The following is a 15,791-nucleotide window of genomic DNA, read 5'->3' as shown; positions in this document are numbered from 1 at the left end:
GGGGAAGTACCCATGGAATGGAGATGTGCAAATGTGACCCCAATCCGCAAAGGAGGATCAAAGGGAGACACAGGTAAGTAGAGACCTGTGAGTTTAACTTCTGTTCCAGGGAAATTAATGGAGGCACTGGTTAAAGAAGCTCTGCAGGATCATCTAGACAAGACTTCAGTTATAGCCCAAACACAGCATGGGTTTGTTAAAGGGAAGTCTTGTCTGACCAATTTGATTGGATACTATGATGTGGTCACAAAAGAACTGGATGCAAAGAATAATTTTGATATCATATATTTGGATCTTAGAAAGGCTGTTGATACTGTTGCACATGGAAGACTGCTGCACAAATTGGAGCAGTGTGGCACTGGAGGCAAATTGCTGCTATGGATAAAGGGATGGTTGAGTGGAAGAAGACAGAGTGGTCATCAATGGACATTGCTCTTCGTAGACTATGTTATTAGTGGAGTCCCACCAGGGTTCAGTGTTTGGGCCCATTGTCGTTTCCTGTATTTATTAATGATACTGATGATGGTATATTAGGCTTAATGACCAAGTTTGCAGCCGATACAAAGGTTGGCATGGTTGTTAATGGCAGTAAGCTGCTGCAACAGGATCTAGAAAAGTTGAGCAGATGGGCTGAGAGGTGGCAACTGAAGTTTAACATTGACATATATAAAATACTGCATTTGAGAAGTAGTAACCCCAGAGTAACATATCAAATCTGTGGTACTACACTGACAGTGGTAGAGAATGAAAAGGGCCTGGGGGTAATTGTGCAGGCAGATATGAAGTTTTCTGAGCAGTACAGATGGTCTGCAAGAGTAGTTCATGGTGTCTTGTCAATGATATACAGGAATTTTTGTAGCAGGGATAAGGAGGAGATTATCCCCTTGTATAAGGCAATGGTCATGCCACACCTTGAGTACTGTATACAGGTCTGGAGGCCTCATTTTAAGAAGGATGTAGAACTGCTGGAATGAGTACAGAGAAGGGCAACAAGATTAGTGAATGGAACAAAGGGTTGCTACTAGGAAGAAAGGCTCAAGGTTTGCAAATTACAGTGTCTGGAGACTAGGCACCCGCAAGGTAATATATGACTGAGGTGTATAAAGTCCTGAATGGTTTGAGCATGCTCAATGCTGATGGGATTTCCCCTCTTGCTCAGAATAATTGCCTGAGAGGACATAAATTGAAATTTAGGAAAGACAGTTGTAGGATAGATGTGCAGAAGTTTGCCTTTAGCCAGTGGGTGGTTGATTGCTGGAACAAACCTCCATATGTCATTGTAGAAGTTAGCATTAGCATTAGTAGAGGCATTTGATACAAGAAAGCAAGATTATAGAGCATCAGCCAAAAAAAAAAATAACCACTTCTACTTCACCCCACTGTTCGTTCGAAATACCTGTCCAACTGAGCCTTAAACTTATTTAGGCTACCAACTTCCACAACAAGGGATGGAAGTCTATTCCAGCAACCAACCACCCGCTGGCTAAAGGCAAATTTCTCACGTCTATCCTACATCTGTCTTTCCTCAATTTGAATTTATGCCCTCTCAGGTGATTATTCTGAGCAAGAGGAAGAATCCCATCAGCATTGAGCATGCTCAAACCATTCAAGGCTTTATACACCCCTATCAGATCACCTCGCCGGTGCCTAGTCCCCAGACACTGTAATTTGCAAAATGTAAGCCTTTCTTCGTAAGAGCACCCCTTTGTTCCATTCACTAATCTTGTTGCCCTTCTCTGTACTCATTCCAGCAACTCTACATCCTTCTTGAAATGAGGCCTCCAGACCTGTATACAGTACTCTAGGTGCGGTCTGACCATTGCCTTATACAAGGGAATAATCACCTCCCTAATCCTGCTAGAAAAATTCCTATATATCATCGACAATACACCATGAGCTACTCTTGCCGCCCGTCTGCACTGCTCAGAAAACTTCATATCTGCCTGCACAACCACCCCCAGGTCCCTTTCATTCTCTACCACTGTCAGTGTAGTACCACAGAGTTGATACGTTGCTCTGGGGTTTGCTGTTTCCCATATGTAGTACTTTATATTCATCAATGTTAAACTTCATTTGCCACCTCTCAGCCCATCTGCTCAACCTTTCCAGATCCTGTTGCAGTAGCATAGTGTCAGCAGTGTCCTTGACAACCCTGCCAACCTTCATATCGTCTGCAAACCTGGACATTAAGCTTGATATACCATCATCAATATCATTTATAAATACAGAAAACAATAATGGACCCAATACTGAACCCTGAGGGACTCCACTAATAACATTAGTCCACGATGAGCAGTGTCCATTGATTACCACTCTATCTTCTCTCTGTCTATCCATAGCAGCAATTTGCCTCCAATGCCACACTGCTCCAATTTGTGTAGCAGTCTTCCATGTGCAACAGTATCAAAAGCCTTTCTAAGATCCAAGTATATAATATCAAAGCTATTCCCTGCATCCAGTTCTTTTGTGACTGCATCATAGTATCCAATCAAATTGGTCAGGCAAGACTTCCCCTTAACAAAACCATGCTGTGTCTGAGCTATAACTGAAGTCTTGTCTAGATGATCCTGCAGTGCTTCTTTAACCAGTGCCTCCATTAATTTTCCAGGAACAGAAGTTTAACTAACAGGTCTATAACTGCTTGTGTCGCCTAAGTTGATAGCTTAAATAGATTCCAGGCCGAACTAGACAATCATTTGGAGCGAGTGGATATTGAGGGGGGTTTTTTTTTTTGGACTGTGCTATATAAGCCTGCTTTCTTGCACTATGTGTCTTTACTAATGCTAATGACATTAAGCAACAATATGCAACTAGAGTAGGATGCAGATAGCATGCAATGCATTCTACTTTAGTTGCATATTGGTACCTCACATGTTGCTGAAACTACCTTCATAGATGGCCTCTAGATGCTTGCTTAAGATTATAAATAATCTTGATCCAGCATCTGCACACACAATCTAAAATCATTACAATGAAATTTATTCTATTATTATTATTTTTTTGAAGCCATTCTTTAGTCCACTGTAAAAAAATAAAAGTGAAAAAAAAAAAAAATAATAATAAATAAATAATAAAATAAAATTAAAAAATAAATAATAATTGAGCCAAGCACTTCTCTTGGCCTCATAATTGCATGGAATTTGGTTAACTACTTTAAAAAATTTTGGTTTGGAAAATGTCTGGATCACAAGTGAGCACAGTTGCATACTCCATCTTCATTGTGATATAATAAAACAGTGATCTTTTCTTAAATTTACGTGATTACATGTCGTTCCAGAAACAGCAAGCATTCTATATCAAAATTTTATGTTATCCTTGTTCACTTTCAATCATGGAGAGACATTTTGCTCTCAATGAAAATCAAGCAAACGGTTTCATGGTGCTAAGGCTTGGGCTTATGTTCAACTTAGAGACAAACACTGTTATCTGCAGTTTGGATAAGTTGCATATGTCTTTTTTAAATTGTATAGCATCACTTGAACAGGCAAATCTGCTACACATTTAAAAATCTGAGACAGCAGGCCAGCTGTTTCAAAGTTAAGAGCATCTCTTCAGCTATTGAATGGTCACTATAATCAAATGTATGCTGAACTGTGAATATTTATTTTGTCTAAACAAACAACAAAGTGGTGAAGTAAAACTTTCATTTAGAAACATAACTATTATGTTTACCTTTAATCCCTATAACTGGGAGGCATTTGTTACGTGCAGTACAATAATATAAAAATTGTAGGGTTATTTCAATGCAGTAATTGAAATAAATATGTTCAACTCAGACACAAATACAGTTATTAATATCTTTTTAAATTGTGTAGCATCACCTGAATAGGTGAATCCAGTACACAAAATTTCCTAATTTAAAATTCCAGCAAACAGCAAACTTAAAAAAAATTGCAGTCTCCAATAATACAAAGTGGGTAGGATGATTAATGACAGTAATTGGGATGCAGTTCTTGGTGCTTGCAGTTGTCACAGACATTCTCTGAGATATGCCAAACAAGCTATACTTGCTACCTGGGAATCTAAAACACTGATGGAACTGATATTCGGGTGACATTCAAGTCAAGTGGACCCAATTTTGGCGAAGTCCAGAAGGTCTGTGACAGCCAAATTCTCTGCTTGCACCTTCACGATGGTGGGACTGTTAGTAATCCTGGGTATAACCTCCATGCACAAGTACATGGAGGGTGACCACCCAGGTGTGAACCAACATAGAGGTGTGGCACCCACACCACATGGACGAATGCCACCCCTCTATGTTACCAGGCAGCACTAGGTGGTAGATGACTCTCATCAACCGGTGCAATACCACCACTTTGCTTATTTTAGGCTTGAAGTGGCAGAACCCATGTTTAGTCTCTAGAGCTAAGTTCCGGTCAACCCTTCCCCATCTCTTCCATCATGCAGTATGATTGATGACTTTTGAGGTTATGATGAACATTGTGGCGAGATCCAATATTCCTTACATTTCGAGGGTACAGCTATAAAACGGTGTTTGCAGGCCGGCCACTAGTTAGTACACAGGACCGAATCTATTGTTAACTCTCTAGGAGGCTTCCAGATCAGCTAGTGTATAATCTTGCTACCTCTACTCTGCCAGATAGTGACTGAAGGGAGTCCGAGTAGTGTGTATGTGGGGAGCATTGTCGAGGCCACGTTATGTCAAGGATCTGGGTATATTCTTACCATGTGTACGCTATATATCCAAAAATTTCATTACTTCATACAGCATGTCCCACCCACTTTTTCTTACTATTGAATACACCATGAATAGTCAAACTAATAGAGCAAGCTTATAAACCCTCCCAAACACGTCCTAATTCATTTCACAAATATACGTGGTCTCAATTCTAATCTCAATGATGTCCATTTCCTCTTGCAGCCTACCAAACCCCATGTACTTTTTCTGACAGAATCTCAGTTATTGGTTGACTCAACTACTGCTCATCTCAATTGCCCACACTATTCACTGTATGATTCCTTTCGCCTCAAAGGTGGTACTTATGCATATATCTGTTCTAATATTCCCTGTCAGACTTTGTAATTTGGAATCTCCTCTTTTAGATCTTCTCTGGCTTAAAATCTCTCTACCTTATTGTGTCAGATTTATCTGTTGTCACTACCGTTCTCCCAATGCCACTAATCACTTGGAGCTCTTTCACCTCATCTCTTTGTAAGTTGGCTTTTGCCAGACCAACTTTCAACATTCTTGTTGGTAAATGAACAATCTGTGCAAGGTCATTAGTAATTGCAAAAGCCTCAGTATCCCGGAAAATCCTAACCACACAGCCACTACGCTTGATCTTTTTCTCACAAACAACCCTTCTAAGTACACGGTTGAAGTGAGTGGTTCATTAGGCACCTCAGATCACAACTTGGTGATTGTCTCTTCTCCAATGGAGCCTTTATCTCATGGCTAATCCCAAACTCATGTTGTTTGGCCTTACAAGAATGCAAAATGGGATGACCTGCAAGATTTGTTTTCTTCTTTTAATTGGTCGGATTACTGTTTCAAAACTTCTGATGTGAACGTTTGCTCAGGTTGTTTTTTTTTTTTTTTTTTGGTAGTTGGCGCATCGGCTTCTGTGGCCATATTGCACCTCCCAAGGTTTTTGCAGTACTTTGATCCAAGCCCGAGGCGGGAATCGAACCCGCGACCTTTGGGTTGCCAGGTAGGTACTTTACCCACTCGGCTAGCCCGGTCGGCTGCTCAGGTTGTGTCAGTGAAATTATTCTTGCAGGAATGAAATCCTTTATCCCACACTCCACTTTAAAATCTCGTCCTTTATTTAAACCTTGGTTTTCCAATAAATATGCTAAGGCCATTCAGGAGAAGAATGTTGAATATCGTAATTGGCTTTTTTCCAATTCTTCAGTTTCATTTTCTGCTTCAAGCTGCTTCATTTTCAGTTTCAAGCTCGCAAGAATTGTAAAGCAGTTATTAATCAGTCCAAACTAGATTTTGAACAGGCTAAGAGTAGAAAACTTGCTTCTTGCCCTAATGGTAGGCGAGCATTCTGGTCTCTTGCCAAAGCTATTGGCCGCAACTTTGGCCCATCTCTGCTCCCACCTCTGTCCAAACCAGATGGCTCTGTTGTCACTCCAGCCAAGGATAAAGCTGACCTGATAGTATCCTGTTTTTCTTCCAACTCATGTATTAATGATCTTGGTAAAACACCTCCCACCATTCCCAACATGCTCTAATGATCTTGATCATTAATGCTCTAATGATCAAGACTATTGATGATCTTGGTAGCCTCCTGTGGTCTTCCGTCAAAAGGATGTCAGAAGGATTTTGAAGAATCTCGATGCTAAGAAAGCTCCAATTCATGATGGTATTTCTCCACTTGTTCTCAAAACCTGTGCTCCTGAACTTACTCCTATTCTTTGCCGCCTTTTTTCACTTTCTTATTCCCAAGGTGTTTTTCCTTCTGCTAGGAAATTTGTTCATATCCAGCCAATTCCTAAAAAGGGTGAGAAATCCCTTCCATCCAAGTATCGTCCCATTGCAATTACTTCTACTCTTTCTAAAGTAATGGAGAAATCAATTAACCGCCAACTCTTAAACTACCTAGAAACCTTCCGTCCGATCAACGATCCCCAGTATGGATTCCGCCAGTGTGGATCCACTGGTGATCTTCTGGTTTATGTTACCCATTTATGGACTAATTCAATGGAAAGGTTCGGTGAAACACAAGTAGTTGCTCTTGACATCTCAAAGGCTTTCGATCGAGTTTGGCATAAAGGTCTTCTAAACAAGCTTCCATCTTATGGTTTGCCAACTGTTTTTTGTAATAGGTTATCCAGTTTTCTCTCTGAGCGCTCACTGGGGGTGATGGCAGATGGCTCTCTGTCTTCTAACTTCTCCACTAATGCCTGTGTCCCCCAAGGTTCAGTTCTTTCCCCCCCACTCTTTTCCTCTTGTATATTAATGACCTTCTTCCATTGACTGGAAATCCTATCCATAGTTTTGCGGATGATAGCGCATTGCATTCCACTTTCCATTTTGAGAAACCTTGTCCTGCTCAATCAGCTTCAACTTCTCGAAAATCTGCTACCAATTCCTTAAATACCGATCTTCAGGTAATTCTCCAGTGGGGCAAAGACAATTTAGTTGATGTCAACCCTTCTAAAACTCAGTCTTTCTTATATCTCGCAAAAAGGATTCTTCTGCTCCTATGCTTATCTTTGGTGACACTCCTATTTCTAGGCAAAATGATATATCTCTTTTGGGGATTACCCTGACTTCTAATCTCTCTTGGCACAAGCACATTACAAATATTGCTTCCTCTGCATCTAAAAAACTTGGTTTTCTCTTTCTCTCTCGGCATTACCTTTCTTCCAAACAGCTGCTCACTCTGTATAAATCGCAAATCCACCCCCCATGGAATATTGTTCCCACATCTGGGGTAGTGCCCCCAAAACCTCTCTCAGGCCTCCTGATTCCATTCAGAAGAGGGCAGTTAGGTTAATTAATGATTCATCTCTAACAAAGTCTCTCCACTTGCTGTCTCATAGACATACTGTTTCTGCTGCTTACCTCTTCTATAGATATTTCCATGGGCACTGTTCTTCTGAATTGGCTTCTATAATTCCCACTCTCTCTTTCAAAACAGTCTGAAAACGTGCAGCCACCAGCTAACATCCATATACTGTCCAATTTCAAACTCACATAACCAACTTTTCATCTTCCTCGTTTATTCATTCAACTGCCGTTTTCTGGAACAACCTTCCGTCATACGCATTTCCTGAAAATTACAGTCTACAGAAGATCAAGTCCAATGTTGACAAATATCTTCTTTCGTCTTCTCAACCTCCAACCCAAGCACGGTACTAAATACTATAGGTTCTAATACCTCTTGTGTTTGGGGTTCACATAAAAAAAAAAAAAAAAAAAAAAATGCTACTGCAAGAAAATCTACATAAATTAGCAGATGGGCTGAAAAATGAAGTTTTACAGTGATAAAACTCTCAGGTCTCTGAGGTCTACTGCAGTGCATATCAATAATCTTAGAATAACATACTGTTAGATTGGCACAAAATTTAAGATATAAGGAAAATAATGAGAGATAACCATACAACCCAACAAAGTTCTCTGAACAGTGTAGATTGTCTGCAAGAACAAACAGCTCACAGATGTTCTGTTAACGACACAAAGAAACTCTGCCAACAAGGACAATAAGGTGATTCCGTTGTATAAAAACCAATGGTTAAGTCACATCTGGACCATACTGCAAAGAGGTTTGGAAATGACGTTTTAGGAAGAACACAGATCATTGAAAAGAGTGCGGGGAAGAAGAATAATGAGATTAGTTGGGTCGCAGAAGGATATTTTTTCCAAGAGAGACTTGAGTGCGGTAAACTTAACCTAAAGTTTTTAAGGTTAAGTAAATTATCATTACTTTTTCTTCGATGACACATAGATAGGGTCATAAATAAATGAAAAAAAGATGATTGCAGAATAGATATGGAAATATTTGCATTTAGCCATAGAGTAATTGTTTGTTGGAATAAATTTCCAACAAGCATTGTTGAAATGGATAGTTTAAATAAATTTAAAGATTTCAGCAAATTATTAAAATGAATGAGCAAAACAAAGTTTTTACTTTTCTTTTTGACTGCTGTTGTATAAGCTTTGCTTCCTTGTATCAATTTTGCCAATACTAACAATAAATCGTACCGATTCAGCAGTGCATCCTTGTATCAATTTTGCCATTACTAACAATAAGTCATACCGATTCAGCAGTAGTTATGTCCCAGAATTCCTTTGCCCTAACTCCAAATGGCTCTTTTGCACGATCAATTCTACCTTTCTTCATGGCCTCTATTCGAGGGGCAGCAATTTCACATCTAATGCAATTCAGTCTCTTATCAAAGGTTGCGCTTCCCACATCTTGATTCTATAAAAAAAATATATGTGCTATATTATAAATTTCGTAGCAGAATAACAAATGGTTATTGTAAGCTTACAAAATAATGGACAATGAGATAAGTGCACTTTCTGAAGTTGAGCTTACAAAAATTACATGATGCAATGAAAACAAGTTAAGTTAACATCAATTAATAAGCAAAGTTTGAATTCTATCCTAGATTTTCTACTGTATTTGATCAATTTCAGTAATGCCAAAATTCCAAGAATGCTATTTGTAATTTTCTTTTCACGTAATTTGCTGTTGGTAACAACAGATGATATTACTAACAGCAAATTCTAAATGGGAAGCATTCAGGAAAGTAAGCATAAACATTACTATATGGAAGAGAGATATTGTGAGTATGCAGTGGTTTTGGTGTTTTGTGCTCTTGATATATTTCTGCTATAAACAGCAGTTCAATGTCTTCTGTAACATTAAATTACTGCGTTTTACTCCTCATATGGAACGGTCTCCATGGGATATTTCATATTCATCAACAATGCTCCACATGACAATTATTGAATACAGGTAATCCCCATACGGCTTTGCTCTAACACAATTGATAAATTGCGGCAATCCGTGCACAACATAGTACTTATATAACACAGTTAGAGATTGCGACAAACTGCGAATAATATGGTATTTTTGAGCTATTGTGTGGGGAAAAACCTGCTATTATGTTGGATATAATTTTTCAACATTTGCATTCTTTTTTGTGAATCCCCGCTGTTAACTTGCTAGTCATTATGCAAAAAAAAAAAAAAAAAAAAAAAAGGTAAATCCTTGTATTTTATTTTGTTGGGAAATCCCTGTGTTAGTTTCTGTGCTACTGAACTTGTGCTTGTTTAAGACAATAAAAATTTGACTTTGAAGCATAACTTTTAAGGTTTTTATAAGGTTATTCTGGTCTTTATTTGATCGTTTATAAATTTTTTAAATATGTATGTATTACTAACGTCGTTCTTAAGAAGCATAGTGAAATAATTTCTTTGTTGTGAATTAAATTCCAGCCCTAAATTATGGCTAAGGAAATTAGGCATAATTTTGGTAACTGCTGATTTATTTAAAGAATAGATTCTAAATTGTTTTCCGCTTTAAAAACTATTTAAAGCGGAAAATCTAGATTTCAAAATTTTATTACTATTGGATAATGCACCAGGCCACCCAAAAGGTTTAAGTCATCTAAAATGTTCCTACCACCTAATACAATTTCTTTAATTCAGCCATTAGATCAAGGCATTATGGAAACATTTTTCAATTGTGGATTGTATCTGAATCACAACTTCATCGTTTCAAGAAATAAAACCATCAACATTAAAACCGTGTTGGAAAAATGTATGACCAGAGTCAGTTCATTCTAGAAATATGATCAAACAGGCAGAAAACAGAATCGGTGAGATAGCAGAACTGCTAAGTCAGTAGGAGGGGAAGGTTTTGATGATATGACTACTGAAGACTTAAGAATTACTGGTAAAAAAAGGGACTGGCAAAGTGGATTTGGTGGAAATGGCACCAAATCAACTCACAGAAGATGATAGCATAGATGAAAATACTGAAGTTCCAAATTTTACAGTAAAAAGCATACTGGAAGGCATAAACTTAGCAGAGCAATTAGAATCTTATTTTTCTGAATGCAGATCCTTCAATTAGAAGGAACACAGAGTTCAAAAGGGGGCTTCAAAAATGCTTAGCTCCATACCACACAATTAACAGAATACTGATATTTTAGAGAGAGCAGAAGTTGTACAAAATCTAAATGCTGCAGAAAAAAGTTCAGAAGGTGAAGATATTCTGCAACAGAGAAAACATTGTTTGATTGTGCTTAACAGCAATGAAGAGGAAGAAAATTAAATGAACATACATTAACTGACATATTATGTATGACAACTTGTAAGACATTTGTTCAGTTATTACTATTTTTAATAAAAATTAAGTTTCCGATAGTTAAAAAAAAATAATGTATTTTTATTAGCTTTTAGAACATAATCCCCATTTTTTTTATTGGTTCTTGGTCCCATACAACATGATTTCGCACTACACAAGATTTTACAGGAACCTAACTACCGTGTTAAAAGAGGGTTACCTGTATATTTCTGATATTTTGCTTTCATCCATATGTTGCTTCTTGTAGTGTGCCATTTCTTCAAATACTGGCCTACGGTCATCTCAGGATGCTGCTCAAGTAAGCATTAATAAAAACACCACTGTAATGCCTAACCAATCACCACTGTCTCATCTTCCTTCAACACATAGATGTAGTTGAAGTCCTTTATAGAGACCCTGTTTTTAACATCCCACACCTTACATCCTATGTGGTTGGTCCTGGCCAATTTATCATTGACCTAATGCTATTTTATGAACAATTGATATAACGCCCTTCCGATTTCATTATCAAGGAGGTGACAACCGTTTTCTCATTCCCCTGGGGAGTTGTTATATAGAGCTTCAATTGTAGCACCAGGGATAAGCCTGTGAGAAATGATATAAATGTGAACCATACTCCAACAACACACCTGCTATCAAGTAGTGGCTCACTGCACTTAACAAATTTAAACTGTTCTGGCAAGACTTTAATCTCCCCACTTAATAATCTATCACTGCTATTCCTAGTAGACCAAACCAGTTCAAGGTCTTGGACACAGATCGCTGACTCTAAACTAACTACCCAACAACTGCATCAGAGTATCTCTGCTGCTCCACCAACCCGACCTCACTTTGTTCCAGTGAAACCCAAACCTTGAAATAGATGGAATCTAGTTGCTGGCACCTCCACTACTTCTAGACTACAAACAATCCCCAACAAAAAGGCATCATATAGGAGTATAGTCAGTCCTCGCATAGCATGATAGCTGTGTTCCTAGAAACCCACGTGCAATGCAAAATTGTGCAATATAAATAACAGGCCCTATGGGAAAAATAGGGTTAGGTGCCGACCACCCAAGATTGAATACACATTTGTAACCAAACACAATAAATAAGTATTAAGTATTTTTATTACGACTATTACATAATAAAATATTGCTAATGCTTTTGCTTCTATCATAAGCAAACTTGTTCTTTGTTTGATTTTCTATCCAAACAGATGACAGCCGTTCCATCTCTTCCAATTCTTTGTGTCTTGATCTAATGGATTTTATTACACTTTGAGTTGTTTCTGCTATGAAAGCTGTTTTTATTTTTTCTGCATTCTTTCTAATTCTCGGCATTGGCTCATTTAGGCCTGTAGCATGTGCAATATTACATGGTCTTTCATTTCACTCAAAGTTTTTCATAATTTCATATTTTTTCTCTATCGACAGAGGCGGACTGGCCATAAGCCTTACTGGGGAAACCCTGGTGGGCTGGAGGCCAGTGTGATTTTTGACATAAACCCCAGTATCAGGCCACTACAAATTTTCCCACGTAAGAATTTTTGACCCAGTCTGCCTCTGTCTATCAATATTGCTTTTCTTTTACTCTCTGAATCTGTAGTGTCTTCACGAGGACGCTTCCTTTTGAAACCTTTTAAGTATTTTACTCATATTTAGGGAATAAAGCACAATTACAAAATAAGGAGGCACGCTTGATACACAAACAAAGCTGCGTGCATGTAGCAACTGAATAAACACCATAAAGGCAGAGAGAAACTATTAACACCTCACTAGCTCACATTTTACTAAAGCACATTTCTGGGGGTTACACTACCATAAAACAATAAAAACAATTTCCAGTTGTGTTCCTGCTAGTGGAATCTGTTATAAACTGAATTGCATTTGCGATAATACCGATAGCTAGAATTGTGTGGGTTTTTACGTTATTATGATGAAATGTGTTTCCCCTTCACTGATATAAAAAATATACAATACATTTTCAGAATCTTCTCTTCATTCCTATCGTGTTGCATTCAGTTGGGGTGATTACGTGTTCGACTGCCATTTCTTGTAAACACAAAGGCGAATTGTGCATAAGCGAATTCAGTTCGTGTTATACATGATATCGTTCCCCTATTTATAAATCGTGTATGATCGAATTTGTGTAGTGTAAACACGTGTTATATGAGGACTGACTGTATTTATCTCTCTTGACTGGCAACAAACACTACAGCTTTCAAATTGCTGCCACCATAAAAGACCTTTTATTATCACCTGCTGTGACACAGCTCCCAATGAAGAGTTTAGAATACTCATCTCTTAAAATTCAGTGTGAGAGAGAGAGAGAGAACACTATATCACAACAGCACCATCATTCAGACCATTCTGCATATCAATCCAACCATTCCACGGATGCCAAACTTCTACTTGCAGATTCAATTCCACTATTTCCAACCACAATAAGTCAACTGCCAGCTTGATCCAAAGTCACATTATCAGCAAACCTTCAATGAATGTTATGCACTGCCTGCCATGAGTGCACTACTAACTATCAAGCCTGTGATTCTGGTCAATGTGACTAATAGACTTCCAATCTGACACATGCATAAGTCAATGTTGAGACCATCCATGCCTATCCACCTTAATATACAAGAATGTGAGAAATTGGCACAAGCTTGAAACACTTGAGCATATCCTCCTTCCAGGCAAAATTGACCTGCTAAGTCTCACTGAAACAGAGAGAGGGAGGGAGGGAGAGGGAGAGGGAGAGAGAGAGAGAGAGAGAGAGAGAGAACAGGAATAACTTGCAGTTGCTGGTTATGGAAATAGGCACAAAAAGGAGTGCAATTGCAAATTTCTTTAAACATCCACGTTTCACGTTGTTCACAAAGATCCAGAGAGACTGTACAATATGAAGCATTGTAATTAGCCCTCAAATACAATAGTAATCTAATTGATATTACTGTGATTATATTCGTTCATCTCCCATTTGCAAAACCATCATGGACACTGAAAACTGGATCATCAGTTAACTCCATTCCTCTGCACAGCATAATGTGTGGAGACTTCAACTTGCCTACACACTTAATGGATCACGCAAACTGTCCTTGTGTCACAGCTTTCTTGTACTGGTCTCCAGCTAACTCATAATCTCCCCAACAGAGGTGAGCACCTGTTGGTTCTCATTTTTGCTATTGTGCCATGCACAACTGAATGCACTGGTCAACACAAAATGTTATGAAAATGAAAAATACCCAATCTTGACTAATTTCATGCTGCTGGATAAGAAAATCACATTAAAAATTTGTCAATTGGCTCTTATTTTCGAATTACAGTTGGGATCTCATATTAGCAAGTTACTCTACATTAATAACTATGGTTCTCGGCAAAATGCATGGAATTGTCACAGTTTCAGATTGTTCTCTGGGAGATTCCTACTTTTTCAGCAGTATTTGTGTCATGTAAGATTAATATGCCCAGTAATTGTGTGAACAGTCCGGATGATGCATATGTTCACGTAGTAGTCACGTTAGTTTCAAGAAAGTGTTCCTTAACTCGAGCCGTAAAAGAGGCCTACTCCTTGTACCATGAGTGTAAAGAAGGCAATCACTTAAGTGAGTGAACTGAAAGGAACGTTTTATGCCTTTCACAGTGCTCATGATATGGAGGGAGCCAACAAATCACATCACAGACTGTTACTTCTGTATGGTGCCTCCTATTTATTAGAAAAGGGATGATAATGAAGAAAAAGGGAACAGTGATGTACCCAAAAATACCATCTGCAATTTGTCATGTGCCTCATGGTGAAGTACTACCTATTGGTGAACCACCCAACTGTTTTTCTGTGCACTCTGATGAAGACCCTGATGAACATAAACTTGATATACATGAAGATGTACAGCAGCCACCTACATCAAGGGGGATCAACCATTTTGCCAAAACCTTTTTCCTTCTGAACCACATAAAATCACAGAAAGTGAGCTTAATGACCTCATCAGGGATCTTGAACTGCCAAAGAATATGGCAGAGTTTTTGGCTTAGAGGCAACAGTGGAATCTTCTAGATCATTCTGTGAAAGTGACAACATTACATACTCTAAATAAAGACTATGATAAATTCTATCTAACAGAAGGTGAACTCACTGTTTGTAAGGATGTTGATGGTCTAATGGCAGCAATGAACATGAGGCACATTCCCAAAGAATGGTGACTATTTACAGACTCTTCAAAAGTTACCCTTAAGGCTGTGTTATTATACAATGGAAATATGCTACCTTCAATACCCTCTTGCTTATGCCGTCCACAAAAAAGAAATATATGCAAACATGGAGAACATCCTCTTAGGTGCAGACACACACACACAGAGAGAGAGAGAGAGAGAGAGAGAGAGAGAGAGAGAGAGAGAGAGAGAGAGAGAGAGAGAGAGAGGTAGTTTGGGAACCACTGCTCTACACTGTCAAATCTTCAACCCTTCAGCTTGATTTTCATTCTTGGGAGGAGAAAGAAGTTGCGGGGGCTAAGTCTGGCATATAAGGGGGTAGGGATGATTGTCACGTTGGATGCCAAAAACTGCACTACAGCGAGAGATGTTTTGGGCAGGGCATTGTCATGATGAAGGACCCAATTCTTTGTGTGCCACTTCTCTAGATGTTTCCTCCTGATGGCTTCCCTTAACCACCTTAGAACATCGCAGTAAAACTTTGCATTGACGGTCTGGCCAGGACGGACGAATTCCTTATGGATAATCCCATCAATGTCCAAAAAACAGATCAGCATGGACTTCACATTTCTCCTCACTTGTCGGGCTTTTTTTGGTTGCAGCAAAGATGGGCTCTTCCACTGGGATGATTGTTGCTTGGTTTCTAGGTCATACCCATATACCCAACTCTCATCACCAGTGACGACCGTAGAAAGGAAGTTTTGATCACTCCTGGCTTGTTCTTGAAGATCTCTGCTAACTTCCAAGTGATGCAGCTTTTGGTCTTCACTCAGTAAACATGGCACAAACTTCGATGCAATCCTTCTCATGT

The 15,791-nt window shown here is 38.7% G+C and overlaps 1 protein-coding gene across 5 annotated transcripts in view; it reads right to left on the bottom strand.

Annotated features, from left to right (window-relative positions):
* mRNA-cap (RNA guanylyltransferase and 5'-phosphatase mRNA capping enzyme) overlaps nucleotides 1–15,791 on the bottom strand; it is a 548,400-nt gene that overhangs the window by 147,223 nt on the left and 385,386 nt on the right. For all 5 annotated transcript variants that reach the window (XM_090376079.1, XM_090376080.1, XM_090376082.1 and 2 more), the window contains one exon: nucleotides 8,736–8,900. In XM_090376079.1, the coding sequence (XP_090232205.1) occupies nucleotides 8,736–8,900 (165 nt within the window). The remainder of the gene's footprint in view (nucleotides 1–8,735; nucleotides 8,901–15,791) is intronic.

The sequence above is a fragment of the Mastigoproctus giganteus genome, chromosome 6 (assembly GCF_048544385.1).
Source record: "Mastigoproctus giganteus isolate SK-2022 chromosome 6, ASM4854438v1, whole genome shotgun sequence".
NCBI classification, from domain to species: domain Eukaryota; kingdom Metazoa; phylum Arthropoda; class Arachnida; order Uropygi; family Thelyphonidae; genus Mastigoproctus; species Mastigoproctus giganteus.
This window is presented reverse-complemented; position numbering and strand designations above follow the sequence as displayed.